Raw genomic sequence first — 17,621 nt, forward strand, 5'->3', positions numbered from 1 at the left:
GGGGACCTGCGAGTTGAGGAGGAATGGAGACAGGTCCCTGCTCGACCTCGCAGGAGATGCCCTCCCCTGCCGGCACCGCCTTCCCAGGTGCCCTTGAACAATAGGTTTGAGGCCCTGGGGCTCGAGAGACCCGTGGGTGAGGATGAGGTAGGAAGCCTACCCAGGAGGATGCCTGAGGTGAGGAAGTTGACTCCACGCCTCAGGACTGCCTCCACCAAGAAAGAAAGAAGGGTGATTGTTGTGGGCGACTCCCTCCTCAGGGGAACGGAGGGCCCTATTTGTCGGCCTGACCCCACACATAGGGAAGTCTGCTGCCTCCCTGGGGCCAGGGTCAGAGACGTTACCAGGAAGCTTCCAAACCTGGTTCGCCCCTCTGACTATTACCCGCTTTTGATAGTCCAGGCTGGCAGCGATGATGTTGAAAAGAGAAGCCTCAGGGCCATCAAACAGGACTATAGGGGACTGGGACGATTGGTGGAGGGAGCGGGAGTGCAGGTGGTGTTTTCGTCTATCCCTACGGGGGAAGGGAGAGGCACGGAGAGGACGCGGAAAGCTCATGTGGTTAATAGGTGGCTCAGAGGCTGGTGCCAGCATAGAAATTTTGGGTTTTTTCACCATGGGGAGCTTTACTCGGCACCCGGCCTGATGGCCCCAGATGGGTCTCTATCTCCAAGGGGAAAACGGATCCTAGGCCAGGAGCTGGCGGGGCTCATAGAGAGAGCTTTAAACTAGGTAAGAAGGGGGACGGGGCTCAAACAAGGCTTGTTGGAGCTGTGCCGGGGGAAACAATGGCTAGGCCGGGGAAGAAGGCGATGGCCCAGCTGAAGTGCATCTACACTAATGCACGCAGCATGGGTAACAAACAGGAGGAGCTGGAAGCCATTGTGCAGCAGGCAGGCTACGACTTGGTTGCCATCACGGAGACGTGGTGGGACCGCTCCCACGACTGGAGTGCTGCAATGCCTGGCTATCGGCTCTTCAGGAGGGACAGGCAGCACAGAAGGGGTGGTGGCGTGGCTCTCTACATTAGAGAATCTTTTGATGTTGTGGAACTCCAGGCTGGGAATGATAAGGTTGAATCCCTGTGGGTTAGGATCCGTGGGAAGGCCGGCAAGGCTAGCATCCTGGTGGGGGTCTGCTATAGACCGCCGAACCAGGATGAGGAGACGGATGAGGAGTTTTATAGGCAGCTGGCAGAAGCCGCAAAATCGTCGGCGCTTGTCCTCGTGGGGGACTTCAACTTCCCGGACATATCCTGGAAACACAACACGGCACAGAGAAAGCAGTCTAGGAGGTTTCTGGAGAGCGTGGGAGATAGCTTCCTGACGCAGCTGGTCAGTGAACCTACCAGGGGTGGTGCCCCGCTAGACCTTCTCTTCACAAACAGAGAAGGACTGGTGGGAGATGTGGTGGTCGGAAGCTGTCTGGGGCAGAGTGACCACGAAATGGTAGAGTTCTCTATTCTTGGCGAGGCCAGGAAGGGGACCAGTAAAACTGCTGTCTTGGACTTCCGGAGGGCTGACTTTGAGCTGCTCAGGACGCTGGTTGGCCGAGTCCCTTGGGAGGCGGTTCTGAAGGGCAGAGGAGTCCAGGAAGGCTGGGCGCTCCTCAAGAAGGAAATCGTGATGGCACAGGAGCGGTCCGTCCCCACGTGCCCAAAGACGAGCCGGCGTGGAAGAAGACCGGCCTGGCTCAACAGAGAGTTGCGGCTGGAGCTTAGCAGAAAAAAGAGGGTTTATAATCTTTGGAAAAAAGGGCGGGCCACTGAGGAGGACTACAAGGATGTAGCGAGGCTGTGCAGGGAGAAAATTAGAAAGGCGAAAGCTCATCTGGAGCTCAATCTGGCTACTGCCGTTAAAGACAACAAAAAATCCTTTTACAAATACATCAACGCGAAACGGAGGACTAGGGAGAATCTCCATCCTTTACTGGATGCGAGGGGAAACCTAGTTACTAAGGATGAGGAAAAGGCTGAGGTGCTTAATGCCGCCTTTGCCTCAGTCTTTAGCGGCAATACCGGTTGTTCTCCGGACACCCAGTGCCCTGAGCTGGTGGAAGGGGATGGGGAGCAGGATGTGGCCTTCGCTATCCATGAGGAAATGGTTGGCGACCTGCTACGGAGCTTGGATGTGCGCAAGTCGATGGGGCCGGATGGGATCCACCCAAGGGTACTGAGAGAACTGGCGGAGGAGCTGGCCGAGCCGCTTTCCATCATTTATCGGCAGTCCTGGCTATCGGGGGAGGTCCCGGTTGACTGGCGGCTAGCCAATGTGACGCCCATCTATAAGAAGGGCTGGAGGGCAGACCCGGGGAACTATAGGCCTGTCAGTTTGACCTCAGTGCCGGGGAAGCTCATGGAGCAGATTATCTTGAGGGTCATCACGCATCACTTGCAGGGCAAGCAGGCGATCAGGCCCAGTCAGCATGGGTTTATGAAAGGCAGGTCCTGCTTGACGAACCTGATCTCCTTCTATGACCAAGTGACGCGCTTGGTGGATGAGGGAAAGGCTGTGGATGTGGTCTACCTTGACCTCAGTAAGGCTTTTGACACCGTTCCCCACAACATTCTCCTCAAGAAACTGGCTGCTCGTGGCTTGGACTGGCGTACGCTTCGCTGGGTTAGAAACTGGCTGGATGGCCGGGCCCAGAGAGTTGTGGTGAATGGAGTCAAATCTGGTTGGAGGCCGGTCACTAGTGGAGTCCCCCAGGGCTCGGTACTGGGGCCGGTCCTCTTTAATATCTTTATTGATGATCTGGATGAGGGCGTCCAGTGCACCCTCAGTAAGTTTGCAGATGACACCAAGCTAAGTGCGTGTGTCGATCTGCTCGAGGGCAGGAAGGCTCTGCAGGAGGATCTGGATAGGCTGGAGCGATGGGCTGAGGTCAACTGCATGAAGTTCAACAAGGCCAAGTGCCGGGTCCTGCACCTGGGCTGCAACAACCCCAAGCAGAGCTACAGGCTGGGAGATGAGTGGCTGGAAAGCTGCCTGGCCGAGAAGGACCTGGGAGTATTGGTGGATAGTCGGCTGAATATGAGCCAGCAGTGTGCTCAGGTGGCCAAGAAGGCCAACGGCATCCTGGCCTGTATAAGAAGCAGTGTGGCCAGCAGGTCGAGGGAAGTGATTGTGCCCCTGTACTCGGCTCTGGTGAGGCCGCACCTCGAGTACTGTGTTCAGTTTTGGGCCCCTCGCTACAGGAAGGACATGGACGTGCTCGAGCGAGTCCAGAGAAGGGCGACCAAGCTGGTGAGGGGTCTGGAGAACAAGTCTTACGAGGAGCGGCTGAGGGAGCTGGGCTTGTTCAGCCTGGAGAAGAGGAGGCTCAGGGGCGACCTCATCGCTCTCTACAGTTACCTGAAAGGAGGCTGTAGAGAGGTGGGGGTTGGTCTATTCTCCCACGTGCCTAGTGACAGGACGAGGGGGAATGGGCGAAAGTTGCGACAGGGGAGTTTTAGGTTGGATGTTAGGAAGTACTTCTTTACCGAAAGGGTTATTAAGCATTGGAACGGGCTGCCCAGGGAGGTGGTGGAGTCACCATCCCTGGAGGTCTTTAAAAGACGTTTAGATGTAGAGCTTAGGGATATGGTTTAGTGGAGTACTTAGTGTTAGGTCGGAGGTTGGACTCGATGATCTTGAGGTCTCTTCCAACCTAGAGAAATCTGTGAATCTGTGAATCTGTGAATTTTCATGTCACTATAAAGCCTCATTATTAAAGATGCAGGTATATGTTTGGTTTACTTTTCCATTTGAACAACCTCAAAGCAAACATAGCCTGGAAAATTTAAATTGTATGTATGGAGAAAAACTAGCACTTTGTAAATGCTCACATTACAACTATGTACATAAACAGAAGAGAATGTTCAGGCAATCTAAAAATATGGCCCATGGTTTATGCCAAAATTAGGCATGTAGCCTTTAATGAGGGAGAGTGGGTATAAAACATCTTGTGATTTCTAATGTAAGGAGATAATTTAGGTTAATAAGGAGATAAATAACTATAATCAAAGATTTTTATTTTTATTTTTCTCTCAGATGTGGTAAATTTGATCTATCAGTTTCTGGAACAGTTTTCAGAGTAAGAAATCTAGAAATCTGGAGAATTTAGAACCATAGTGGCAATGATCAAAAGCTGTTTTTTCCAGGAAAAAATAATAATAAAAAATAATAAAAAAGCCACTAAAATTATATATAGTTTGAACAAAGTACAGCACCCGTGTGTTTGACAGTTCATTTTACAGTAAATTTTGCAGTCTCCCCACAGCATCTTTATTACTGCTGATTAATTCTGGGGGCAGTCTCCTGGGAAGAAAGCACATCTTGGCTACTTCTAACTCCATGCTAAAGCATGACCAATGTGAATAGCACCCTCTCTGTATCCTGGTTTCTGGAATGAGAAAACCTGCAGTGTGTTCTGTATTTTTGATCCAAACAGTTAGTAAGCTCCAAGAAATATAGTATTTCTATACACCTGTTCAAAAGAAGTATAGTATTCCAGAATTAGTATAGTATAGCTCCATAGTTTACCACAGTCTAAGTAAGCAGATATTAATTAAACTGCATGATTCAAAACTTCAAAAAGTAAAAATGTCCCACACAATAGCTGCCTATGGGTGCAGAATAGGCAGTAGAACATAGCACAAGGTTACCTTGGTAGAGCTGTTTAGATAAAGAAAACAGAAGATCAATGTATTTTGTTTTACCTGGCAACATAGTACATTTTTTGAAAACTTAAAAATATATATATTTTTATATGTCGTTATTCAACAAATATAGAACTGTCAAAGACAGAACTGTTTTTCTTAGTTACATGAGTATATTCAAATACTGTAAATATTCTACCTTTCTTTAGTTGACACATTCCATTTAGTGACCTTAATGGTGTAAATTCAACTAAAATCATCCTTGATATTTTTCCACATACACTTTTGTTTTGACTGTATTACAACATAATGTCCATGCCTATAATGCCCATCTTTTTTCCCTAAACTTCATTAATTACATTGTGAAGAATATTGCAAATAATTTCCTTACAAATTTAAGAACACAAACACCATACGCAATATATGCTCAAACAGCTTCACAAAATTATCCATTTAGTTCAGGCCTGTAAACTATTTTCTTTGTTTATTTAAATCTAACTAAAACCATGTTCTCAGCTTTTTCACTCACCTTCATTACAATCTCCGTGTTTTTACTTTTTGTCATTAATACCAAATTTTTGTTTCTTCCACTGTTAATGTTACTGTAGTGATTGCATTATTTTCTGCTATTGACACTTTGATCCTTCATACAGAAAGAGTCATCATGGCTTTGGTAGATCTCTAGATTCCAATACCTTCTCAAAGTTCCTACTTTCCTACCATTAACATTTCAAACCATATCTCAAAAACAAACAATCAAACATACAAAAAACAATATGATTGTCTTGTCTGCTTTTATTCTTCTGTACTCACTAGTTGTTATCTTACTATAGAAAAAAAAGAGTTTAATAAAAAAAAAGGTCAAGGGAAAAAAGTGTCATTCTTAATATTACTGTGTTGTAAAGTTAGAACCATTTGTAGAGGTACAGAAGGAGAGGTAAGAAAAAGAACCTTTCATTCTTTTGTCTTATACTGTAACATTTAACTTTCAAAGAAAGCAAAAGTGGATGCAAGAAGGTGTGGAATAATTGCCTGAGGTGACTTAGAAATTAAGCTTATATTCACATTTCTAAGAAAAGGTACAGCACTGAAGAAGCTTCCAGGGTGGACGGTAGCTGCATTCCATAGAAGTTCCCTAGGCCTCCAACCTTAGATGTTGGCCACAGCAGGGGAATTTGGTGTGCTGACTCTAAGAGGAACTGTATGGAGGATGGAGCAGAGTGGAGACACTGTGGCCCGACTCTGTGAGAAGATGGGAACTCAAAGGTACATCGGAACCAATAAGCTGCATATTTGCTACCCTGGGCCAATGGCCTGCCATGTTTTTGAAAAAATGTTGTCCTTTTGGTGAATTATAATATCATTATAATACCAAAACACACCTCCATCCCAAAGGCTACCCGCCTCCAAGGTGCGACCACCCCTCACTGAGCATGCGCTCTGAATTTCTCTGAGCCTATACCTTTAAACAGAAGTGAGAAAATTTAGCACCAATCCTAACAAAGGTATTGTATGACTAGAGTCACTCAAGCTTCCACCTGATTGATAAGAAATTATATAAATTAGCTTAAGGCAGAGAGAATGTTAGGGAAGATATCATTGCAACAGAAAAGTTATTATCTCGAAAGATACATTTTGACTTCTGGGACCAGTTGACAGGTTGATCCTCTCTTTCCTCGCCCCTCCTCCCCCACCCCTCCCCCCCATTGGGACAACTTTGGGTAAGATTTGAACACTTGGTTATGCCAGGAATCTCTATATAGTCAATTCATATCTTTTAACATGTTTGTAGCCAGGCTGTATTACTTGAACTTTTGGTATTTGCACGTTTTGCAGACAGTGAATTTATCACCAGAAATCCAAAGAACCTGTGTACCTGTTGCTTTAATAAACTGCACTACTCATTTAACCTGTCTGTGATAGTTCTCACTGAATGCAACCAAACTGTTTAAGTGTGGCTGTGGTAGTTCATGAAATGTGACGATTTTGAGGGCGTTATTATGTTATTTGTGAATCAGTAATCATGATAGTTCAGTACCCTGGACGTGATCAGACTTATAATGGCTAATTGGGCATCACTCCCAATTACTTTAACCTTTAATGCAACAGAAGGCGACCTGATTTTACCAAGATACTGTATTTGATCATAAACATAGGATTAGAACCTTTATGAAAAGAAACGTACCACCTACTTAGCAGGCTCAGTGATAGTTTTAAAAGTTCACAGATTCATAAATAGGACTGGAAGAGTCCTTGAGAGGTCAGGCAGTAACAGAATTACAGAATGGTGAGGTTGGAAGCGACCTCTGGAGGTCATCTTGATCCATACCCTGCTTAAGCAGTCCATCCAATGAACCAAAATTGGATCACTTCCACTGAAGTCATCATGTAAAAAAAAATTAATAATAATAATAAAAAAAAAATAGTTTGAAGTGTTTTAGTGATCTTCACTGAAGGACCATTGTAGATCAGAGTTAATGATGTACAGAAGCGTCAGTGATCCACATAACAGTTAGCCTGAGGAGGTACCTGTGCTGTGCTGTGCTGCATGTCCATCATGGCCTTCAGGCTGTGTTGTGCTGCACAGATCCTTTGTCCATGGAGGCCAAGCCAGCTGCTTCTAACAGAGCAGCTGGAGGCAGCTCCCACTCAATACCAGTGATTACACCAGGAGCATGTCCTTGTTTTTATCTAGCAGTGCAGCAAGAAGTTGTCATGAGAACATCATTTCTGTTTGACTGTAGGAATGATAAATAGATTTGTTTCCTTGTAAGAAAATGCTATAAAAGCTTGGATGACCAAAAGGAGAAAGTCCCTGCTATTGATGAGGTTTGCCTGTAATGCTGCACAGGGGTTGGAGTCCTGTTCAATGCTACACCCCTGGGGGGCTCCCAGCATCTAAAGGGGCCCTAAAAATTATCTATGCTATTCTCTCCTTACAGTGTTAACTCTAATAAATTGTTTTTTAATGATACCTAACAGAGCCTACGTGACTTTCTTACTGGGTTTATAATGAACAAGCACTCCAAGGTGCCAAACAATTGTGAACCTTGGCAGGTAGAAAATAGCAGCATATATGCGGGGGGGAAGAGGGAGGGGGCAGGGGGTGGTGGGGACGGGGACGTAAGGGGGTGGTAATGCCCAATACCAAAACTTCTGAACTCTCAGGATGAAGCCTGTTACTGGATAATTGCAATGAGTATTGTCTGGCTGTAAATTTTTATAACACCTGGCCTAAACAAAAGTGGTACATCCCAAATCCCCCTAGTAATAGAGGGGACATGAGAGATGATGTCCCCTCTGGGAGAGACATGATACAGAAATACCAGTTAGGAGTCTGATACATTTTATGCATCTGCTTAGAGTGGTTTGGGGGGCCTGGAAAAAAAGGTGAAGATCCTGGCTGGAGAAAAGATCCTAGAAGTGGGGAAGATCTTTGAAATGGGGGAGATGTAACGAGATGAATGTCAGGTGGTGGCCCTAGATCATGGTTGGTAACACCCGAGTTTAAGAGCAGTTACACAGCATGAACCAACATAACTTTAAACCCATCCTTCCCAGTCCAACAGAGCCTTCCTGGTAATCCAGGCCAGGAGCAAGTGAGTGTGAGATAATCAGTGAGATAAAAGCTCGGAACCCCATAATTATTAAATGGACACCGATATCCAGATCCACTGTTTGTTGCTGTTTGCTCTGTCTCACTCGTGACAGCCGCTGCTTGTTTAAGCTGTTCCAAAATCCTGTAATGGTTCCATGAGGTTATATGACTTGAACAAAAAATAAGGAACTTTTGGGAAATCTGGTCATAACAAAAAATGCGCAGCATGGTGGGGACAGCTAGGATAAAAAAGGAAATAACTGTCCTGTCAACAAAGTCTATTGTCATTGCTATTTCTACTGCTTTTGACACAGTTTGAAAGTATTATGACTAAATTGTTCCCTTACAATCTTCTTCAGGCCTATTTTATACACCTGGAGATAAAACTGGCAGGACACAGAGAGTTGATTGTTATTTCACGACCTATTAATTAGCCATTTAGTAAACGTTGTCCATTAACTCTTATTTATTATCTGTTAGAAGTTTAAAATTGATCTATTGCCACTGGAACATCTTGCTCAGAGAAGCTGTGCCAGGTTGGCTGGGGCTGTCAATAACCTAGTCTAGTGGAAGGTGTCCCTGCCAATAGCAGGGGGTTTGGAAATAGATATCTTTAAGGTCCCTTCCAACCCAAACCAGTTTATGATTCTATGATTCATTCCATAATTCTGTTTTCATGATAAGAACAGAGCAAATAAGTACGATGAAGTTTAATATATTTTTGCATGTATTATATGAGTTCGGAATCTGTAGCATTAAAGACCTCTCTATACAGGGACAAGGACCGAACACAGTTCTGAGAAAACTGCTGTAGCTGATCCCACCCCAGTTTTCATTAGACTAGACAATTTCCAGAGGTGACTGCCAACCTCATCCATTCTGCTATTCTGTAAAATGCCTCTCCATTTCTCTATATTTTAGAGCCTGTGCTAGTAGCTGTATCCGCTTAGATACAAGTTGTATCACCTAGTAGTGCTATCACATCCCTTTAGGAACTAGTTAATAGTCAGCAATGATGAAAAAGTCAGAAATGAGAGAGACTGAGGTTCTCAGAGGTTGTACCTTTTTTGGTAAGATTTTCACTCAATCATTCTTTTTAGATTTGGGCCATTCTAGGGGATACACAATATGACAAAACTAAAGATCCTAAAAAGCATTAGTACTTATAAAATTATAACAGTATATATTTTTTAGATGTGCAATCATAACAAAGAGAGAACTGTGTATTAAAAATGTCAATAGATCTATTGCCTAACACAGTTTAAATAATGTTTAGGTATTAATTAAAATACTTTATTTCTATTGCATATTATCTTTATGATGCTTCCATTTTATTAGATACATTCTGTCTTACATCTAGACATCTTTCTCACAACCTAGACATCTTTCTATTTTTAAGCAAAAATTTCAGATTTCCACCTGCATTTTTTCTTTGAGAAGTCTGAGTTCTAGCATGTACTTCAGCTAAGTGTCTAAATGTTCACTCTAAAATACAAGAGAAAATATGGATAAAATCACAAAATGCCTTTATCTTTGGTACAATGAATCTGATTTTTGTTATAATTTGGAAAATAAAAATAAAAATAATAACCACTGGACTCTCTCATAGGTTTGCAGACTGCAAAAGCAGCTGTTCTCATGATCGCCAATTATGATGGATTTAAAGACAATACAACACAACGCAAGCTTTCTTTATCTTTTGGCCTCTATTTGGGTTGCAGCGAGTGTGTAAAGTAGCAAATTCTACTCCATGCTTTTAAAAGATGAACTAGGACATGTAATAAAGCCTTGGAAATAAACTGCTTAGAAATGATTGCTATGAATGTGAGAGAACCTGAAACTGCTTCTGCTAGCTGACTAACCAAAACAAGTATAATGTTAATGAAAAGGCCAAAGAGGTGTTATCTGAGAGATGGACAAGTTTTATCTGAGTTTTGACCTTGGAGTCATGACAAAAATATTTCTCAAGAATTTATTTCATGGTTTTTTCTTGTCTGCCCCCTGGATAACCAGAATATTATACCACGAAGTTTCCATGATGAAGAAAAGTAATTAAATGAATAATGTCTAAAGACAACATACGATAAATTATAAACAAGGTTAAAAATATACGCCAGCGATGAAATAAAGTAGGTAGATCATATAACCATACAAATACCTTAAGCTGTATCAGTAAAATATTATAACAGCGAAATAGTAATGTATTTTACTATACTGTCTGTCTTTCAGTAAACACATCCATCTTTCTACAGCACTATATTTTTAAAGTATTCCATATACAAAATTATTTATGAAGTAGTGGAAAAAAAAAGCTGAAGACTTTATAAATCCTTTAGATTTTACTTTATTGTCTTTCAATAAAGAGAAAGAGAAAAACAAGACTATCCATTAGACATGTGTCTTACTTGTGCAGTTTGGCAAGGATCCAGACCATGTTCCATTGGCAGTGCATTGTCTTACAGATGATCCAGAAAGTATGTATCCTTCCATGCATGAATAAATTACTGAATTAGAGAATGTAGTTCCATCAATACGAAATACTTTTCCATTAGCAGTTGTGCCTGGATTACCACACTGTACAGCTGTAAAGTAAAATGTTAAATATGTTCAAAATTTAGTTTGTTAAGATAATTTGTGAAATAGTACTGTCAAAGGACAATAATGCTGCCAGCAGTGTTATGTTGCAGAAACCTGTGCTGTTGTGCTGAAAAAATGTAGGTTTCACGACCTACTGATAATGCATGTTGTATAGTAAATAGCTGCTTCCATGAATTGTTTTTATCCTTTCATATATAAGAAAACACAGTGTAAGAATTTAATCTGAAAAAAAAAAAAAAGGAAGGAAGGAAGGGAGGGAGAAAGAGAGAAAGAGAAAGAGAGAAAGAGAGAGTAACAAAGAGAGAAAGAGAGAGAGAAAGAAAGAAAGAAAAAGAAAGAAAAAGAAAGAAAGAAAGAAAGAAAGATAGAAAGAAAGAAAGAAAGATAGAAAGAAAGAAAGAAAGAGTCATCAACCCTGTATTAAAGGAAAGCTAGCTTCAAAGACAGACTCCCAGCCAAGAAAATGCCTGAACTACAATTGTCATTGTGGACTTGACACCCTGATATGTACGCGCTATAGTATCATCAAAGTACATTTCTTTTCTAATTCAAAGCACCAGATGGAGTCAAACTATTCTTTCATAGACAGATTTAAACTTGGTATTTCCCATTTCTTCAGTGCTCAGCTTTGGAAATTGAATGCATCTTTCTTATGTAATCACATATATACATCTAATCTATATGACTTAAACTAGAACAATAGTTCTGTTTATACATATATAACCAGAATCGTTGTTTCCAGAGATTTTTGGGTAAAAAATAATACAGAAAGTATCTTAAAATGTAAGACAGCAATTGGTCATTAATTTATACAATAGGTAAGATCCAAGTAGAAAAGCAGGAAGTTCAGTTTGGTTAGGCATATTCCTTCAAAGACCAACACACCAATGTATATAAATATTTACTTTGCATTAGGGTGACAATGATTCAGTAGGAATCATACATATTACAAAACCAGCTTGTGAAATAAATTTTTAAAACAAGATGACTCTTCTGAACAAATAATCCACAGAGTTAAAGTGGATAATAAAAGCACAGGTTCTCAAAGTATTTTCTGCTATTCAGGAAGCTTTTCTTTCAAGAGAAATCTGTTGGGAATTATTTCCTAATTTTGAATCAAGATGAATAAATAATAAATGATTCTCCATAAATATCCTGTTAGAGCTCTTTTATGAAAATACATATAGCTTACAATTTCTAGAATGATTTACTCCAAATTAACTTGCTTTCATTTTCTATTGAAAAATAAAAACGTCAATAGTCAATAGGCCACTTGCTGAGGCGATCGGCTCCGGGGCAGATGCGTTCTGCAGCGGAGCGGGGGATCGGGACAGGCAGGGCTTTTTTTCTGACATCGAGGCCGCTCGAGGGAGCCGCCAGGACCCGGCAGCCCCCGTGAGGGAGGCTGATGAGGCGTAGGCGGAGCCAGCAGCGCCCCCTCCCCGGCCGTTCAAAAGCAGCCCCTAGGGAGCGCGAGCGACCAGGAGCGCGGCGACCAGGGTAGGCAAACAGGGCGTGGCACGTCAGAAGGGAGTGGCGCGGCAGTTTGCACAGCAGTTTGCGCAGGGAAGGCGGAGAGGGCAGAGTATCCCCCCCCTGCCCATAAGAACACCACCTTTAACGGCTGTCGACCACTAGCTAGGCTTCAATGGTCTACACCAGGCAGAGCGCTCTCTCTAGAACCACCTGCTCAACAATGCGGCAGTTCAGGTCTCTGGGTGCAGGGACTGCCTGAGCCTGTTGCTGCCATCTGGGGGAGGCAGAGGCACCATGTGTGTGAGGTGCGAGCAGGTGGATGACCTGGTCCGCCTGGTGGCAGAACTCAAAAGAGGAGGTGGATAGGTTGAGGGCTATCAGGGAGTGTGAGCGGGAGATAGACTGGTGGAGCGACTCCCTGCAGGGCCTGAAGGAGAGGTACTGGGGTGAGACACCCCAAATGGGGGTGGACCCCCTGCCCTGTTGCTGTCGGGCAGAGGGAGGCGACCTAGGAGTTGAGGAGGAATGGAGACAGGTCTCTGCTCGACCTCGCAGGCAACGCCTCCCCCTACCGGCCCCACCTTCCCAGGTGCCCTTACATAATAGATTTGAGGCCCTGGAGCTTGAGAGGCCAGTGGGTGAGGATGAGGTAGAAAGTCTACCCAGGAGGATGCCTAGGGCGAGGAAGCCGACTCCACGCCTCAAGAATGCCTCCACCAAGAAAGACAGAAGGGTGATCGTAGTAGGCGACTCCCTTCTCAGGGGAACAGAGGGCCCTATTTGTCAACCTAACCCTACCTGTAGGGAAGTCTGCTGCCTCCCTGGGGCCAGGGTCAGGGATGTTGCCAGAAAGCTTCCCAACCTGGTTCACCCCTCTGACTACTACTCTCTTTTGATAGTCCAGGCTGGCAGTGATGATATTGAAGAGAGAAGCCTGAAGGCTATCAAACGGGACTTTAGGGGACTGGGACGGTTAGTGGATGGAGCAGGAGTACAGGTGGTGTTTTCGTCTATCCCTACAGTGGCAGGGAGGGGTACAGAGAGGACATGGAAAGCCCACCTGATTAACACATGGCTCAGAGGCTGGTGCCAACACAGAAATTTTGGGTTTTTTGACCATGGGGCGCTTTACTCGGCACCCGGCCTGGTGGCTGCAGACGGGTCCCTATCTCTAAGGGGAAAACGGATCCTAGCCCAGGAGCTGGCAGGGCTCGTTGAGAGGGCTTTAAACTAGAAAAGAAGGGGGATGGGGCTGAAATTAGGCTTGTTGGAGCTGTGCCAGGGGAACAATGGCAAGGCCGGGGAAGAAGGCAATGGCCCGACTGAAGTGCATCTACACTAATGCACACAGCATGGGTAACAAACAAGAGGAACTGGAAGCCATCATGCAGCAGGAAGGCTATGACTGGGTTGCCATCACGGAAACGTGGTGGGACCACTCTCGTGACTGGAATGCTGCAATGTCTGGCTATCGGCTCTTCAGAAGGGACAGGCAGCACAGAAGGGGTGGTGGTGTGGCTCTCTATATTAGAGAGTGTTTTGATGTTGAGGAACTTGAGGCTGGGACTGATAAGGTTGAGTCTCTATGGGTTAGGATCAGAGGGAAGGCCAACAAGGCAAGCATCCTGGTGGGGGTCTGTTATAGACCACCAAACCAGGATGAGGAGACAGATGAGGAGTTTTACAGGCAGCTGGCAGAAGCCACAAAATCGTCAGCGCTTGTTCTCGTGGGGGACTTCAACTTCCCAGACATATCCTGGAAGCACAACACAGCCCAGAGAAAGCAGTCTAAGAGGTTTCTGGAGAGCGTGGAAGATAGCTTCCTGACGCAGCTGGTTAGAGAGCCTACCAGGGGAGGTGTCCCGCTAGACCTTCTGTTCACAAACAGTGACAGACTGGTGGGAGATGTGGTGGTCGAGAGCTGTCTTGGGCAGAGTGACCACGAAATGGTAGAGTTCTCTATTCTTGGCGAAGTCAGGAAGGGGACCAGTAAAACCGCTGTCTTGGACTTCCGGAGGGCTGACTTTGAGCTGTTCAGGACACTGGTTGGCAGAGTCCTTTGGGAGGAGGTTCTGAAGGGCAAAGGAGTCCAGGAAGGCTGGGCACTCCTCAAGAAGGAAATCTTAATGGCTCAGGAGCGGTCTGTCCCCACGTGCCCAAAGACGAGCCGGCGCGGAACTAGACCGGCCTGGCTGAACAGAGAGTTGTGGCTCGAGCTTAGGAGAAAAAGGAGGGTTTATAATCTTTGGAAAAGAGGGCAGACTACTCAAGAGGACTATAAGGATGTTGCGAGGCTGTGCAGGGACAAAATTAGAAAGGCCAAAGCTCATCTGGAGCTCAATCTGGCTACTGCCGTTAAAGACAACAAAAAACGTTTTTACAAATACATCAACACAAAAAGGAGGACTAAGGAGAATCTCCATCCTTTACTGGATGTAGGGGGAAACTTAGTTACAAAAGATGAGGAGAAGGCTGAGGTGCTTAATGCCTTCTTTGCCTCAGTCTTTAGCGGCAAGACCAGTTGTTCTCTGGTTACCCAGTACCCTGAGCTGGTGGAAGGGGATGGGGAACAGGATGTGGCCCTCGCTATCCACGAGGAAATGGTTGGTGGCCTGCTACAGCACTTGGATGTACGCAAGTCGATGGGGCCGGATGGGATCCACCTGAGGGTACTGAGCGAACTGGTGGAGGAGCTGGCCAAGCCGCTTTCCATCATTTATTGGCAGTCCTGGCTATCAGGGGAGGTCCCAGTCGACTGGCGGCTAGCAAACGTGACGCCCATCTACAAGAAGGGCCGGAGGGTAGACCCGGGGAGCTATAGGCCTGTTAGTTTGACATCAGTGCCGGGGAAGCTCATGGAGCAGATTATCTTGAATGTCATCACGCAGCACTTGCAGGGCAACCAGGCGATCAGGCCCAGTCAGCATGGGTTTATGAAAGGTAGGTCCTGCTTGACGAACCTGATCTCCTTCTACGACCAAGTGACGCGCTTGGTGGATGAGGGGAAAGCTGTGGATGTGGTCTACCTTGACTTCAGTAAGGCTTTTGACACCGTTTCCCACAACATTCTCCTCAAGAAACTGGCTGCTCGTGGCTTGGACTGCGTACACTTTGTTGGGTAAAAAAATGGCTGGATGGCCGGGCCCAAAGAGTTGTGGTGAATGGAGCCAAATCCAGTTGGAGGCCGATCACTAGTGGAGTCCCCCAGGGCTGAGTGCTGGGGCCAGTCCTCTTTAATATCTTTATCGATGACCTGGATGAGGAGATCGAGTGCACCCTCAGTAAGTTTGCAGACGACACCAAGTTAGGTGCGTGTGTCGATCTGCTCGAGGGAAGGAAGGCTCTGCAGGAGGATCTGGATGGGCTGGACCGATGGGCTGAGGTCAGCTGTATGAAGTTCAACAAGGCCAAGTGCCGGGTCCTGCATCTGGGGCGCAACAACCCCAAGCAGAGCTACGGGCTGGAACATGAGTGGTTGGAAAGCTGCCTGGCAGAGAAGGACCTGGGAATACTGGTTGATAGGCAGCTGAATACGAGCCAGCAGTGTGCTCAGGTGGCCAAGAAGGCCAACAGCACCCTGGCTTGTATAAGAAGCAGTGTGGCCAGCAGGTCTAGGGAGGTGATTGTCCCCCTGTACTCGGCTCTAGTGAGGCCGCACCTCGAGTACTGTGTTCAGTTTTGGGCCCCTCGCTACAAGAAGGACATGGAGGTACTTGAGAGAGTCCAGAGAAGGGCAACAAAGCTGGTGAGGGGTCTGGAGAACAAATCTTACGAACAGCGGCTGAGGGAGCTGGGGTTGTTTAGCCTGGAGAAGAGGAGGCTCAGGGGAGACCTCATCGCTCTCTATAGGTACCTTAAAGGAGGCTGTAGAGAGGTGGGGGTTGGTCTATTCTCCCACGTGCCTGGTGACAGAACGAGGGGGAATGGACTAAAGTTGCGCCAGGGGAGGTTTAGGTTGGATGTTAGGAAGAACTTCTTTACTGAAAGGGTTGTTAGGCATTGGAATAGGCTGCCCAGGGAGGTGGTTGAGTCACCATCCCTGGAGGTCTTTAAAAGACGTTTAGATGTAGCCCTTAGTGATATGGTTTAGTGGAGGTCTTGTTAGTGTTAGGACAGAGGTTGGACTAGGTGATCTTGGAGGTCTCTTCCAACCTAGACGATTCTGTGATTGTGTGATTAACAAAGTTGTTAACTGTGTTTAAAAATGTTAACACTTCCTTTTCCCATCATTTACTACATAGATGTATCTAATGAAATTTTGACGTTATTTCACTAAAACTCAGCTTTTTTTTTCTCTGAAATTCAAATGTATAAAGGTTGTAATTAAACATCAGATTATAGTGAGATTTTTGGGAAAAATCTTTCAGTAAAAATTGAGTTCTAAGGGCCTTATCTACTTCTCTTTTCTGTTTATTTTTTCTACTGGATAACACGTAGAGTTGATGCTGTCTCAAGAAAAAGAAACAATAGTCCAGTATACTTTTTTTTTTTTCCCTCAAAACTTTGAAAAAAATAAGTTTCTTGCTTGTAACTAATTTCAAATTTGCCACTTAAGGCCAAGCCACGGATATATTGCAAAAACTTTAAAAAAAATTTATAATGGTCTGTACAAAACCAACTTTATATCATTCACATCACAAAATTGGCAATATAAAATTGTTTTTCTGATAAGAATGTTTAACAACATAGTTTGAAAAAAAGTGTATGTCTTCTGTGATTTACCTTTGCATTCAGGTTGTCTTCCTGTCCAACTTCCGTTTGCCATACATGTTCTTTCTTCTGAGCCATGGAGAATATATCCAACATCACAGCTGAAATGTACTGTGCTTTTAATTTTAAAATTGTTTTCTTCCCTAGACCCATGACCTGGGATACCTGGATCACCACAAGAACCAGCTGTATCACCTAGAATTTGAAATGTAAAGACTGGAATAAATATGAAATATTATTTTGCTATTGCATTTAAAATAGATGTTTATATGTATTTATAAATAAACCTGTATTTTTAGAAATAAAGATATACCTGAATGGGTTAACAGAATCATCAAACAAGAATAAGGAAACAAGTAAGAAAGCCAAAACCTTGCTCATTTTTCAACTACAGGAAGGATTTATGAGGAAAAACAATGTCTTGATCATAAAAGTAATTTTCTTGTTTGCCTATTAGAACTGTTCATAAAATACTTCCTACTTTTATGATGTCATTAGAATTGTAACAGTTTTACCACTGAATGAAAGTTCTAACCAACAATTTCATGTACATCTGATATGAAGCATTTCCCTGATTTACAGAGATGTTGAATGTTCACT

General features: G+C 44.4%; 1 protein-coding gene across 4 annotated transcripts in view; it reads right to left on the reverse strand.

Annotated features, from left to right (window-relative positions):
• The window catches only part of CSMD3 (CUB and Sushi multiple domains 3), a 712,079-nt gene that overhangs the window by 45,932 nt on the left and 648,526 nt on the right, over positions 1-17,621 (reverse strand). For all 4 annotated transcript variants that reach the window (XM_066990669.1, XM_066990670.1, XM_066990673.1 and 1 more), the window contains 2 exons: positions 17,034-17,216; positions 10,643-10,819 (listed from right to left, as the gene is read on the reverse strand). In XM_066990669.1, coding sequence (XP_066846770.1) covers positions 10,643-10,819; positions 17,034-17,216 — 360 coding nt within the window. The remainder of the gene's footprint in view (positions 1-10,642; positions 10,820-17,033; positions 17,217-17,621) is intronic.

The sequence above is a fragment of the Anser cygnoides genome, chromosome 2 (genome assembly GCF_040182565.1).
Source record: "Anser cygnoides isolate HZ-2024a breed goose chromosome 2, Taihu_goose_T2T_genome, whole genome shotgun sequence".
NCBI classification, from domain to species: domain Eukaryota; kingdom Metazoa; phylum Chordata; class Aves; order Anseriformes; family Anatidae; genus Anser; species Anser cygnoides.